At 38.5% G+C, this 14,792-nt stretch overlaps 1 protein-coding gene across 2 annotated transcripts in view; it reads left to right on the top strand.

Annotated features, from left to right (window-relative positions):
- Positions 1–756: 756 nt before the first annotated feature.
- Slc35f5 (solute carrier family 35 member F5) overlaps positions 757–14,792 on the top strand; it is a 35,829-nt gene continuing 21,793 nt past the window's right edge. The window contains exons 1-7 of one of the 2 annotated variants that reach the window (XM_048345609.1): positions 757–1,060; positions 1,886–1,925; positions 2,043–2,184; positions 6,296–6,439; positions 7,800–7,862; positions 11,002–11,083; positions 12,547–12,737. In XM_048345609.1, coding sequence (XP_048201566.1) covers positions 1,021–1,060; positions 1,886–1,925; positions 2,043–2,184; positions 6,296–6,439; positions 7,800–7,862; positions 11,002–11,083; positions 12,547–12,737 — 702 coding nt within the window. In that variant the 5' untranslated portion in view covers positions 757–1,020. The remainder of the gene's footprint in view (positions 1,061–1,885; positions 1,926–2,042; positions 2,185–6,295; positions 6,440–7,799; positions 7,863–11,001; positions 11,084–12,546; positions 12,738–14,792) is intronic. The other variant, XM_048345610.1, reaches the window with a different exon arrangement.

The raw sequence follows: 14,792 nt of genomic DNA, 5'->3' as shown, positions 1-14,792 counted from the left end.
ATACAATCTATGCAGAGACAAAACACAGTGCGTATCTTTTCTTTCGTCAGTTGCGGGGCTTGAACTCAGGGCCTGGGAGCGGTCCTGAGCCTCTTTGCACCCTAAGGCTAGGGCTCTACCAATTGAGCCACTTCCGGTCTTTGAGCGGTTAGTGGTAGAGAGCCGGGGGGGGGGGGGGGGGGGAGGGGAGGGGGGGCACTTTTCTGCCCGAGCTGGCTCGCCGATCTTCAGATCTCAGCCTCCAGCGGAGTTAGCATTCCAGGCGCTAGCCCCCAGCGCGCTATGCAGTCTTCGATCATAGCTGAAGGCTGGGAGGCGAGTGGCCTGCGCCAGGACACGCGGAGCTGGGCTCCGAGAGAGCTGCGACCTAGTTCACGTGCGAAAGGCTCCAGGAACCAACAGGAATTCCACGCCGCTGGGGTTTTTGTTTCTTTGTTGTTGTTGTTGCTTTTATAAGAAACGGATGTGCAAAGTCTCCTAACCCAGTTCTGTGAAAAACTGGGCTGTTAGGAGGGACAGCCGAGTTGCGTGGCTATCTCCCGTGTCCCTTTGGGTCGGCCGCTTCCCTCTTCAACCTCGGACCGCCACACTGCTGCGCAGCACCACCCCCTCGCCGGCCCAGACCTCCACGCCCGGATGCCGTCACCCTGGAGACTTGACCCCGCCTTCACGGGCCGCCGTCGCGCCAGGGTGACGTCAGTAGCGTGCTGCCAGCGGGCCAGGAGGCGTGGTTGCGGGGCTGGCTGGCTGGTCGGCCGGGGGCGGGGCCGGTGCCAGGGCCGAGCTCAGGGTCTGCGGCCATCGCTGCCCGAGCTGTCCCTGGCAGTTGCTCACTCACTCCCCGCCCTCCTGGGCCGAGTGGAGCAGAGTGACTGGCATCGGCGGCCCTGCCCGGAGGGGCACCGCGGCTTCCGAGGCTCGGGCCCCAGCGCGGCGTGATGTCGGGCGCCGTGACGGCTCAGTGAGTCCGAGGCGGCGGCCGTGGCGCTGGGCGGCGGCGGGGCCGGGCCGGGGCCGCTCATGGTGCCTCCACGACGCCATCGCGGGGCAGGAAGGCCAGGTAGGCAGGCAGGCTGGCTGGGAAGGGCCTCGGAGGCACCTGGAACCCACGCCGGAGCCGAGTGCCCGTCAGCAGCCCCACCTCTAGCCCCTGGTGGCTTGCGGGGCTCCCGATTGCCGGGGCGCCCATTCCGATGGCGCGCTGCTGGAGGCCCGCAGGGGCTTCGGAGCCGCCTGGCCCTGGCCTTGACGAAGCCACAGGGGTGCCGACGCACGAGATTCGCCAGCTCCCCGGCGAGCTGTCATCAGCTCAACTTTCGTGTTTCTTTTTTTCCTCCAAAAAGAAGGAAGATTGCTTTTAATAGAGGTTGTCCAACCCTCTTAGAGAGTTTCTGTTTCCATCTAACATGATGACATGACAGGGGTAGGGTGCTGGATCCTTTTCCTTTAGCACGTGAAGCTTGTGAAACAACGGTGCCCCCAAGACCCCCCAACACCACTGGAGTAACCAAGTCCTCCCCGACGCCCCCCCTCCTTCCCAGGATCAAGGACACTTTTAGATGGAGGTTCGTGTCTAGACACAGCCGGTCCCTAGAGTGGATTCCTCTGGAGGGAGAAGCGAATGGAGTTAAGCATTTTCCCAGCAGTTAACTGTTTTCAAATATGCCATATGTTGAATATTGCTTTTTCTCCCAGTACCTTTACCACTGAATATAATCTGAAACGGATAATGGATAACATGAAAATCTAGAGAAAAGTGTTGACTATATTTATTGAGCACAATTTTGAAATTGCTTTCAGTTTGAAGGAAAAAAGTTAAAAAATGATGCAATTAATCTGGAGCTGTTGATATTTTCATAAGCTTAATTTTGTGGGTTTTTTTCAGGCATTGTTTTTGAAGATCTCAAACAGGCCCTTAAAACGAGGTAAATTCCAGTGTGCTACTTTAATACTTCACATTAACAAATGTCAGATGACTTATACTCCTATTCTAAAATATCTCTAATGACAATTTCGGTTTTCTTGACAAAAATCCACAACAGACTACAAATGGTGTGTGTGTTTATCATGAACCGAATGAATTCTCAGAGCAGTGGATTCACACAGCGCAGGAGAATGGCTCTTGGCATTGTTATTCTCCTTCTTGTAGATGTGATCTGGGTGGCCTCTTCAGAACTTACTTCGGTAAGTACCTTCTTAGGAGTAATGTTACATTATAGTGATAATATTGGTTTTAAACAATCGTATTTCTGGCCATAGCTATCTCTTGCATACTAAAAACGACTGTAAATATTGTTAAAAAAGATAATAGTCTTTTGATTAGTGTCATCTCAAGTTAAAACTGAAAGGGTGGCTTTGATTCCTGCAGTTTTTTCATATTTTATAGGGAGGATTACTTAGAAGGAGAATATTCCTGATTTCTTGCTTTGTGAAGATGGTTCTATTTTTTTAATTCAGTTTCTTTCTTGATAAATGTTATTTCTTTTTCATAAATAGCCATTTGTGAACAATATAGTTTTTCAGCATTCAGTAGAAAGTAAGAATACTTTAAGGCTGTGAGTGTGGCCCACTAGGGAGAGCACTTGGCTAGCATGCACAAAGCTACAATAAAATAAAAGAAAATAGACTACTTTGGGACAAATGAGTAAAAAGGATCAGTATCCCCGTATAGGTCACCATTATGCACAGTGTGCATTCATCTACATTTGTGTTTGCTGACTCAAACATGAAATGCAGTATACAATGAATGGGTTTAATTTTGTGTTTATTGATGACGCATTGGTAGTAATTGGCAGTTTGAGTTCACAAGCTAGATTTTCTTTCTATTTGTATACTTAATGGTAATCCTGCTTGGTAAATGATCCTTATGAAAAGACAACTCTTACCTTCATTTCAACTACCATGTTGCAGGATTAACTTCATTTCAACTACCATGTTGCAGAAGGAAACTAGTGTTTATAAAAGGGATTTAAATGTTCAAAGAGGGAGGTGAGTAGCAGGCCTTCTCACCTCATAGCTAAGCGATGACAGTGACCTCATAACATGAAAGAACAGTTTTTGGCCTTTCTGAAATTAGGCTTTGGAATTAATTCAGCAGTCCTTGTTTTATACTTTAAAACTCTTCTATAATTGTTTGAAGTAACATTCTGTAATTTTATTCCATATAAAGCTACTTAATATTCACCGGGTTCTAAATCTATCTTTTAAGTATTATAGTTTTAAGTAAATTGTTTTCCTATAGGTAGTATAATTATTGACAAAAGAGCCTCTAATTAAAGTAGTACTTAACATTTCATGTCCAAAGGTTAAAAGAAAAACTCAACCAACTGGTTTGTGACAATCATTTCACAATGTATACACCCATCAAAACATTTTATTATAAATATATTTGGTTTTTATTTTAGGCATACTTTTCTGTTGTACCTTGGTAAAGCTGGAAAAAAATAACCTATTTAAAATATGAAATAGTTTAGCAAGAGGGTAATTTTATAATTATATTTTTGTTATCTAAGATTATATGTAATATGTCTGATTTTTCAGCCAGATAAATACACTAAACTTGAGATGAGTTGTGTATTTGAAAAAAGAAAATAAATCTTTTTATGTGGATATTCTCTAATGGATATAAGGTACTAATTTATTAAAATAGCATAACAAATATTTACCTATCACTTTAATAATTACCCGTTTTTCCAGTCTTATCTATGCTCAAAACTTCTTTCCTGGAATATTTTAAAGCAAGTTCTAGCTACATAATCTCTTTTCTACTCACAACAAACAGAAAATAACTTACTAGTTTTGTAAATCCAAATCAGTACCCATTAACATACCTAAAATTTTAACTATAATTCCTTAATAATCACTTGATTCACTTAATATTCAAATTTTCACTTTTATGTCAAGGACAACCTGGCCTCATTAGTTAAGTCACTTTTATTTCTTAAGTATATCTTCCTGCATTCTTTTTCATGCTGTTGGATTGTTGAAGAAACTAGATCACTTTTCCTCTATGACATATAACAGATCCTTGATTTTATTGATTGCTTCTTTGGATGTCACTGAAGTCATTCTTTCTCTCTTACTTTCTATAAAATGGTGGTTAGATGTTAAGTTTTTAATTAGGTGTGTATTTAAGGAAGAATACCTTGGCAGTACTGGGTACTTTCTGTGCCATCAGAGTGTGAGGCCTGCAACGCCTGTATCTTTTAGGTGATACAAATTTAAGTACTATACAATTCGTTGTCATGAAATTCCTCTTGCACAACTAATGAATGCAACTTTTTTTTTTTTTTTTTTTTTTTGGCCAGTCCTGGGCCTTGGACTCAGGGCCTGAGCACTGTCCCTGGCTTCTTCCCGCTCAAGGCTAGCACTCTGCCACTTGAGCCACAGCGCCGCTTCTGGCCGTTTTCTGTATATGTGGTGCTGGGGAATCGAACCTAGGGCCTCGTGTATCCGAGGCAGGCACTCTTGCCACTAGGCTATATCCCCAGCCCCTGTGAATGCAACTTTTTAAAAATTAAAATATTCTTCATCAATACTCATATAATTATAGTTGATTTTTTTCCTCCTCCATCCTGGGGTTTGAACTGAGAGTTTTGTGATTGTCAAGCAAGTGTAGTACCACTTCAGTCATACGTCTAGCCTTTAAGGAGAATTTTTCTGCAACTATGATATAGTACTTCTGAAACAGTTTATATGGATAAATTTTAATTTTCTTCCTTTGTTACCTTTAGATTAGGATTACCTACCAACTTCCAGTTTTAGTCATTGAGAATATTTTTAAAGTTAATGTAAACTCATCATTTTTTGGGGGGTGTGGGGGGTCGGTTGTGGACCTTGAACTCTGGGCCTAGCCATTGTACCTGAGCTCTTCAGCTCAAGGCTAGCACTCTACCACTTGAGCCACAGCACCACTTCCAGTTTTCTGGTGGTTTATTGGAGATAAGAGTCTCATGGACTTTCCTGCCCAGGTTGGCTTTGAACTGCGGTCCTCAGATCTCATCCTCCTGAATAGCTAGGATTACAGGCATGAGCCACCGGCACCTGGCCCATGAGTTTTTATATGTTTAATATGTGCTTCAAATAGTTGGAGATACTGTTTCTTTTAAAACTTGAATTGTCCTATCTTTGAGCAGTAAGAGCCTCTTTATGTTGTTTGTGAGATCTTTTTAGTGTAATCCCAGCTTTAAATATCTCTTTGCTTTCTGACACAATATGCTCTAGGCTTATCTTGTAATGTTTGCCCTATTCCTGGATTTGGCCTTTGCCTCCAGGAGCCATGAGTGCAAAATGGTACACACTACCATCTGGGCCCTCTAGTTACTGTCTTTCCTAGGTTTTCTCAGTACCTAGAATTATTATTTTCTAGGAGATAAAAAGGTTTGCATTAATGTTTCCAGTTTAAATGGAATTTATAGGGTATTACATAACTTCCAAATAACATTAAACTTATCAGAATTTTCTTTACATACTATTCAACTTCATTGCTTTTCTTTATACTGTTTTCTTGGTTTTGGTGATTGTTCTTTGTCTCTGCATACTTACCTCAAGAGTAGCCTTGGGAAACTTCCATGCTCTTTGGCTGGTTTTTCTGCAATTCAGAGTGCTTCTGTGGCACTCTGAACCCTCATTGTGGAACTTAGCACATTGTAATGGGTTTTCTTCGTAAGTTCTTCAGGGCAGAAAAATTGGTCTTAAGTTTCAGTAGCCCCTAGCACATAGAAGTTTTCCAGTGAACAAAACTTTTTTTGTGCATTTTATTGGAGTATATTAATTATACAAAGTTAAGGATTTCATTGTACTTCCATATATGAATATAATTTATTTTGATCAGATTCTCCCAGTTTGATATTCTTTATTTTGCTCCAATTTCACAACACTTCCCCTTTAATGATGTGTCATAAAATTTGCACGAATTCCATTATGACCTTTTCATATAAACATATACTGTACTTGGATCATGTTCTCCTTCACTTTCTTTTTCCCTCCCACTTCCTACTTGTTCCCCCCAACCATATGTCCCCCATTTATGTTCATGTCCTTTTCTCTTCCTTTCCTTCTTTTTAAGATTTAGATTCTGTACAAATGGAAAGCATGCAGTTTTTGAACAAAACTTTTAAAAAATGTTATTGCTATTTGAAGTGCATTATCATTTATATGTGAGTCAAATAGGGTATTCAGAAATGAATCAAGAATATTATTTCTTTTGATTTTTTCCATCTAAGTGGATGTATTTTATGATGAGTAATGGGGTTTAAAGTCATCTCAGCTGTCTGTGTAACCTTTTCCTCTACAGTATGTCTTTACACAGTACAACAAACCATTCTTCAGTACCTTTGCAAAAACCTCAATGTTTGTTCTATACCTGTTGGGCTTTATTATTTGGAAGCCATGGAGGCAACAGTGTACAAGAGGATTTCGAGGAAAACATGCTGCTTTTGTAAGTTTCTAATATTCTTTGTTGAGGAAGAGCATACTTACAATTAGAGATGTATTGATTTGTTAAAGGACATTCAGATTCTTAAGCTGTCATTTATAACCATTTATAACCAAAACTACAAATGTGTTCTAATCAACTTGTCAGAATAGCTTGTGAAGAATCCAAAGTGTGTATTTTCTTTCCTTTATTCTACCACTTTGAACTATTAACAGTTGTTGAAGTAGCTCAAATCATGGAGAGGATGATGAAAATAAGTAAAAACAATGCCTATAGTCTCTGGACATTTGAAGACTGGATAAATATCTTTTTTTTTTTTTTTTTTTTTTTGCCAGTCCTGGGACTTGGACTCAGGGCCTGAGCACCGTCCCTGGCTTCCTTTTGCTCAAGGCTAGCACTCTGCCACCTGAGCCACAGCGCCCCTTCTGGCCGTTTTCTGTATATGTGGTGCTGGGGAATCGAACCCAGGGCCTCATGTATACGAGGCGAGCGCTCTACCACCAGGCCATATCCCCAGCCCTGGATAAATATCTTTGTAGGCAAATCTAAAATAGTACATAATCATTTTCTCTTTCATTTAACATTTGAAAGATTGGTTCTACTTTTTTCTTTTTATAGAAATAAGCAATAATACTCATACTAATCTACAGTTACTAAGTTTCTGAAAGCCTAATGCTGGATAAGAATAATGCTGTTTTTAAAGGTTTTGATTCTTGTAAATTACCATCTAGAATGATTGCATCAGTTCCTAACTCAGCAGAAGATGAGGTTGAACCCTTATCAAAATCTCAGCTTGTCAACAGCTCATTATGTCAAGCTCCTGTGTTTGGATCATGTTCTTCATGTTCTTCATTTGCCAGTGCTATAACTTTTTGTGAAAGTTATTTAACCTCTTTAGACTTTCAGCAGGGAGAGAGAGTGATAGCTATGGGTATGAAGTGAAATCATACCTAATGGGGCATTAGAAATAGTGGTTCACAAAGTGTGGTCCAGTCCCTGAGATCCATTTAGGGGTTCTTAGGATCAAAATTATTCTCATGATGATCCTGAGTTACCAACTCAATCATCTTTCTCCTACTTATCTGAGATATCAGTATAGTTCTATATGAAAGGCATAAGTCTTAGTGTTAGATGATTCATTTGGGTTTTAATCCTGCCTCTGCTACTTTGATGAAATCTGTTAGCCTGGATTTCTTCATCAGTAAAAACAAGATATGACACCTACTTTTCATGGTTGAACACTTGGCATTAGCTGCTATGCCCTTCAAAGTCTATCTGGAATTTTTGATTAAGTTATTTGAGATTTGTCTAAATACAACATAACAACTTGGAATTTTATGGGTTTTTTCCCCCCTGTATTTAGTTTGCAGATGCTGAAGGTTACTTTGCTGCTTGCACAACAGATACAACTATGAATAGTTCTTTGGTAAGTCGGCCATTTCTTGTTTAGCCATGACTGGAAGACAGCTCTGATGGTACCATGACTGTTTTAGAGAACCAGCATGAGAATTGTAATTTGGTACTTCCTTGGGGAGCTCTGGAGCCTAGCAGCAAGTGATAGCGCTACCTCTGAGGAACCTAGTTAAGGAATAAAAATAACAAGCACAATCTTACATTTTTTAAATGACTTTTTAACTTCATACTTGTTCTTTTTGTTGTTTGAAAAATTATTTTCACTTGATTCTAAAAATATATAAGCAGATTGTGCGTTCATTTATTCACAGTGTATTTATAGGACCTAGTATATATTCAGCACTTGTTTTACATTCAGGAAATAGCAGCTTATGTTCTAGTATATTAGAATCCAAGTGTTTGTGGAAGAAGAGTAAATAAAATAATAAGCAAATTTAAATGATTAACATACTTATTTCAAGTAGGTATGAGTTGGTAGTTAGTGTATGAAAGTTCATTTTCAGGCCCCATCACTAAGACTTCTATTTAAAATGCATTTATGGGGGGTGGGGTGAGGGTGGGGGTTTGTCCTAGGGCTTGAACTCTAGGCCTGGGTGCTGTCCCTGAGCTTTTTGCTCAAGGCTAGTACTCTACCACTTTGAGCCACAGTGCTACTTCCAGTTATCTGGTGGTTAATTGGAGATAAGATTCTCATGGACTTTCCTGCTTAGGCTGACTTTGAACCACAATCCTCTGATCTCAGCCTCCTGAGTAGTTAGATTACAGGCGTGAGCCATGGGTGCCTGGCTTTTAAAATGAATTTTTGACAGTATTTCTTTCATTTCCAGATGTGCTGTTCTGAAAAAAAGTAAAATTCATAGTAATTTGAAATTTTTTTAATTGAAGAAAGGGCAGTCATTTCTACAAATGGTGTCAAGAAAATATGCATCTATGTATACAGGAGACTGAAACTAAAGTTTTTTAATTGATATTAATATTTATGGAAGTGGAGCTGTGGCTCAAGTGGTAGAGCACTACTTGAGCAAATGAAGCTCAGGGACAGTGCTCAGGACTTGAGTTCAAGCCCCAGGACTGGCACAAAAACAAAAAACATGGTTTACACTTTTGCCAGGTGCTGGTGGTTCACGTCTGTAATCCTAGCCACTCAGGTGGCTGAGATCTTGAGAATCTAGTTCAGAACCAGCTCAGCCAGGAAAGTCCATGAGACTCTTATCTCCACTTAACTACTAGAAAACCAGAAGTGGAGCTGTGGCTTAAAAGTGGTAGAGCACTAGCCTTTAGCCAAAAAGCCTAGGGACAGTGCCCATGTACTGAGTTCAAGCCTCATGACTTACATAAAACAAAAACAAAAGAACAAACCATTGTGTGAGCCCCTATTTTGGTGACTTTTTTGAAAGTACAATGTTTTGTTTTATATCTAGAACTACCACTGAGTGCTCAGGAGGTTAGTAGGTTCTGTGAAGAATTTACAAGGCTTGGAAAAAATGTTGCATATCGTCTCTGTTTGTTTTTCCAGACATATTTTTGCTATGTAGTCCAGGCTAGTATTCAAACTCAAGATCTTCGCTCCTCAGCCTCCTGAGTGATGGGATTATAGGCATATGGCACCAAACCTAGTCTTGATATCAGTTGCCTCTTAGTACAGAAGACAGAGTTGAGTTGGCAACCTACTTTTCTGACTATTATAATAATTCTTGTAGGATAACTATGTTAAATTATTCTTGCCAAATGCTGTAATAAAAATTTCAGTATAGGGCTGGGGATATGGCCTAGTGGCAAGAGTGCTTGCCTCATATACATGAGGCCCTGGGTTCAATTCCCCAGCACCACATATACAGAAAACGGCCAGAAGTGGCGCTGTGGCTCAAGTGGCAGAGTGCTAACCTTGAGCAAAAAGAAGCCAGGGACAGTGCTCAGGCCCTGACTCCAAGCCCAAGGACTGGCCAAAAAAAAAAAAAAAAGGCAACAAAAGCCAAAAAAAAAAAAAAAAAAAATTTCAGTATAACAAAAAGACCACACCATTTTCCAGATCCCATTGCCTTTTCTTTGCTGATTTTCTATTGTGATTGTTCTATATTAGGAATTAAAAGAGAAATCAAAGGAATATTTAGTGATTCCTTTAATTTTTAAGAAACAGCCTCCTTGAGGAATTGTGTTTTAAATACTGACCATCTGAGGAACATTTGTAAAAACAATTGAGTCATTTGGAGTCACCTTGGACCTTTGGTATCATGGTTAGAGAAAACTGGCTTTAATTTTTTTTATTTACTACTTTGCTGCATTTTCTTGAGTCCAGTATAATAAGATAATTTGGCAAATATATATTGAATTTGATTATGTGGCAATTGTCTCCCTTTCCCTTTGACTACGTGACCATTGAGGAAAATACTTTGTTTTATTCACCCTTAACCATAGTATCTGGAACTCTGTATGGTTTTTATTAGATCAATATGGTATTTTGTTTTGTGTTTACTTTTTTCATGCTTTTTTTTTTTTTTTTTTTTTTTGTCAGTCCTGGGCCTTGGACTCAGGGCCTGAGCACTGTCCCTGGCTTCTTTTTGCTCAAGGCTAACACTCTGCCACTTGAGCCACAGCACCACCTCTGGCCTTTCCTATATATGTGGTGCTGGGGAATCGAACCCAGGGCCTCATGTATATGAGGCAAATACTCTTGCCACTAGGCCATATTCCCAGCCCCTGTGCTTACTTTTTGAGAAAACAGGTTTTGCTGTTTTTCCCAACCAGGACCCAAACTATTTTGTGCAAACTACCCATTTAGATCAGATTCCCTGGCAGTTGGGAGTATAGATATGAGTCCACCATACCTAACAATTCCTTAAAAGAAGGAATAAAGAGGGATGGAAGACTGTCTGTTATGACATTTAAATATTGATTGTTATTATTTGCCAAAGCTATCATATTACATTTCTGGACTTTAAAATGATTTGAAAACTACTATTATTGCACCTCTGTGGATTAGTGAGGTTTTTTTTCCTAAGTCTTTTACCTGCATTTTGGGAATATTAGGCTGTATAAATGTGCTGTTGAATAGATATGTTTTGAATGGTATGTGTGTACATAGCAGGCATTTAAGTTTTAACTGATATACTTACTTTTATTTATGTTGTATTTCTGTTTCGTTTGCATTCTAGAGTGAACCTCTGTATGTTCCTGTGAAATTTCATGATATTCCAAGTGAAAAACCAGAGAGCACAAGCATAAATACTGAAAAAAGTGAGTATAATTTAAAGTTTCATTGCTGTGAGAAGTAGAGATTTTAACTTTGTTCAAAGTCCCCATCCACCCTACTTAGTGACTGTATGACTTAACTATCATGGAGTCTCTAAGAAGATTGGCTAGATTGATATAATTTTTGTATTAATTCAACTAGAAATACCAGAAATCTTTATGGTTTCATTATGTATGTTTGCATACACATATATGTATATACATACCTTATATGTGTTTATAGATATATATGTGTTTGTATTTAATGAGCAACATTCCTTTAAACATGTCCTCAAAGACCCTACTAACAAATTATATGAGTTTTGCTAGTCCTGTGAATTTGCCAGGTAATTTCAACTTAAGTGTAAAGCATAACATTTATCCTAATTTCCTTTTTTGAAAATTTTATTGTCAAGGTGATGTACAGAGGGGTTACAGTTATATATGTAAGTTAGTGAGTACATTTCTTGTCATCCTTCTTACCCCTTCCTTCATTTTTCTCCCACCTCCCTTCCTCCCCTCAACATATTGTCTTGGTTCACCCTTTATCCTTTTTCTCACCATTTTGATGTTCCCCTTCCCTAATTCAGATAAATGTATATACAAGACACAGGATACCAGAATCAAATACAGTGGCAATAGGGCATAAACCATAGGGGGGAAAAAAGAACAAAGGAAAAAGAAATAACTTCACATAGTACACTAAAAACAACAGCAAAGAAAAACCTCTTGTTTCCATATCTTGGAGTTCATTTCACTTAGCATCATCTTATATGATCTTATGTACATAGCTATTGAGCTATTCTGATCATCTGCTAGGATCATCCTAGACATATATTAGTTAGTACAAATGAGGGAAACCGTGAAATCCATGTTTCTTTGGGTCTGGCTTACTTCATTTAATGTGATTTTTTTCTCAGTAGTTCCATATTCTTACAAATGAGGAGATGTCATTCTTTCTGATAGAAGCACAGAATTCTGTTGTGTATATTTTCTCGATCCTCGATCCATTCATCTACTGAGGGGCATCTACATTGGTTCCATATCTTAGCTATTCTTTTTCAAGGCATGAACCTGTAGAGGAATATAATGCATGCTTGTCTGGGAATGTGATTCTTACTAATTGGGATCCATGAAGAGAAACTCATCAGCTTTTATTATAAGTGTTAAAATACCAGTCATACTAAAATCTTGAACCAGTAAAATATGCATATAATAGCAGAAATTTTGTTTGAATATTAGTCTCATTTTAATCTATTTACGATATTTTATAGATGCTACAAATTTTCTGTGAACTCTTGAGAGAGTCAACAAAGCTATAACAACAGTTTAATTTTGATTTTCTTTGACTTTCTTGCTTTAATCATAAATTACTTAAAATTAATTTATCAGTGAATTAAAACTTGGGAGTTGGATAGAAGAGTAAAAAGTCACATTTAATGATTCTTGCATTATATTTTCCTTCTAAGCTCCCAAAAAATCTCGTGTGAGGTTCAGTAATATCATGGAGATTCGACAGCTTCCATCAAGTCATGCATTAGAAGCAAAGTTATCTCGAATGTCATATCCTACTATGAAGGAACAAGAATACATATTGAAAACTGTAGGGAAATTGACTGCAACTCAAGTGGCAAAAATTAGCTTTTTCTTTTGCTTTGTGGTAAGTCTTTATTATATGTTGGGAATTAATTTTATGATGCCATCTGTACTAATAGTATAATACTAATGTGTAACACAATTAGGTTGTTTGATTATGACTTTGCATGGTTTCTCACATCTTTGGGAAGTTAAAGTAGCAAAGTTATCATACCTGGAAAAATTAGATGTCAGTAAATCCTGTCACACCTCGACTGTTTACACTCATACGCGCACAATTTAGAAAGTTTTTCTGAGTTTATCATTTGCTTCCAGGTTAATTATTTTAAAATATGATATACACAAGGACTAATAAATATCCAGTAAGCATCTACTGTTAGTATTGATTTCTTCAAATATTTTTTAGCAGTTTTACCATAAGCTGTTATTTTAGCAAGTACTCATTGAATATTTCTACAGTTTTTTTGTCAAGAAAAACAGGGATCATAGGTATGAGCCATCCTTCTTGGCTTTCAGTGATTTCAGTTTAGTACTGTATTTTTATTTAACAAAGATTATGTTAGACATTATTTCATTATATTATCAGTGTAAAAGTGTTGATGAGATAGATTACGTTTTTAAAATAAAACTAAGGTCACATATCACCACAAGCTAGCTACATTTTAGTTACTTAGTAGTCACATATAGATGTTGTTTAATGAATTAAATGATATATCTCAAAAGAAGTTAGTGTTTACTTGCCACTCCTTCTTGAATATCTTTTGTCTTATTAGGACTAGGATGTCTTCTTATCAATATTTTTTTGTAAAAATATGATTTTGATAACACTGACATTTTCTTTTTTCTTTTTTTTGTAATTTATTTATTAATTAAACAATTATTTTTGAGAAGGTGTTGTGCAAAAAGGGTACCGTTACATGGTAGGGCAGTGTGTACATTTCTTGTGATATCTTACACCCTGTTTTTCTTTCCCTTCCCTAGGTCAGGTAGACATATATACAATATACAATGTATCAAGAACATATACAGTAGCCACATGGCCTACGCCAAAGAAAATTCGCCTAGGGCTTTAAATGTAATGTCGACATTAGACAATATGTCGACAATAGTCTTATATGAACGTACATACACAGCTTTTGAGCTATTGTATTCCACTGACAGGTCAATTTTTGACCTTTATATGTTGAGTAGTTGTTTGGTTTTAGTAACATAATGTTGGGTTGCTGACCCAATCCTGTGGGAAATACCATTTGACAAGAACTTTATGGTTTCACAGACCTGGTCTCTACTGTCTCCCCGTCACCCCATCTTAACAGTTATATATCAGGGAGATCATGCTCCTTTGTTTTCTGTGTTCTAGGCTTGTCTCGCTCTACATTATTTGTTCAAGTTCTGACCAATTTCCCTGCGAGTAACAATATTTCACCATTCCTGATCACTATGTAGTATTCCATTGTGTATAGGTACCATATTTTTGGATCCATTCATCTGTGGAGGGGCATCTGGGTTGATTCCATATTTTGGCTATTGTGAATTGTGCAGCGATAAACATGGAAGTACAAATGTCTTTTTGATATCTTGGGACCTGCTGTTCCGTATAGATGCCTAGAAGTGGTATGGCTGGGTCATAGGGTAGGTCTATATTAAACTTTTTGAGAAACCTCCATACTGTTCTCCAAAGTGGTTGTACTAATTTGCACTCCCACCAACAATGGAGAATGGTTCCTCTTTCTCCGCACCCCCTCCAGCATTTGTTGTTGCCTGAGTTCAGAGTATAGACCATTCTAACTGGAGTGAGGTGGTATCTCAGGGTTGTTTTTATTTGCATTTCTTTTACTGCCAGGGATGTTGAACATTTCCTCATATGTTTCTTTGCCATTTTTATCTCTTCTCTTGTGAAGTCTCTCTTTAGCTCCTTTGCCCATTTCCTAATTGGTTTACTGGGCTTGGAGGGGCTTAGTTTTTTGAGTTTTCTGTAGATGACAGATATTAGGCCTTTGTCTGTTGCTGTGCTGGTAAAGATCCTTTCCCATATGGTTGGCTGTCTTTCTAGTTTGGTGGCTATGTCCTTAGCTGTGCAGAAACTTTTTAGTTTGTAGTAGTCCCATTTGTCGAGTCT

Source organism: Perognathus longimembris, chromosome 4, assembly GCF_023159225.1.
Source record: "Perognathus longimembris pacificus isolate PPM17 chromosome 4, ASM2315922v1, whole genome shotgun sequence".
NCBI lineage: Eukaryota > Metazoa > Chordata > Mammalia > Rodentia > Heteromyidae > Perognathus > Perognathus longimembris.
The sequence above is the reverse complement of the archived record's forward strand: the minus strand, read 5'-3'. Positions and strand labels throughout refer to the sequence as shown.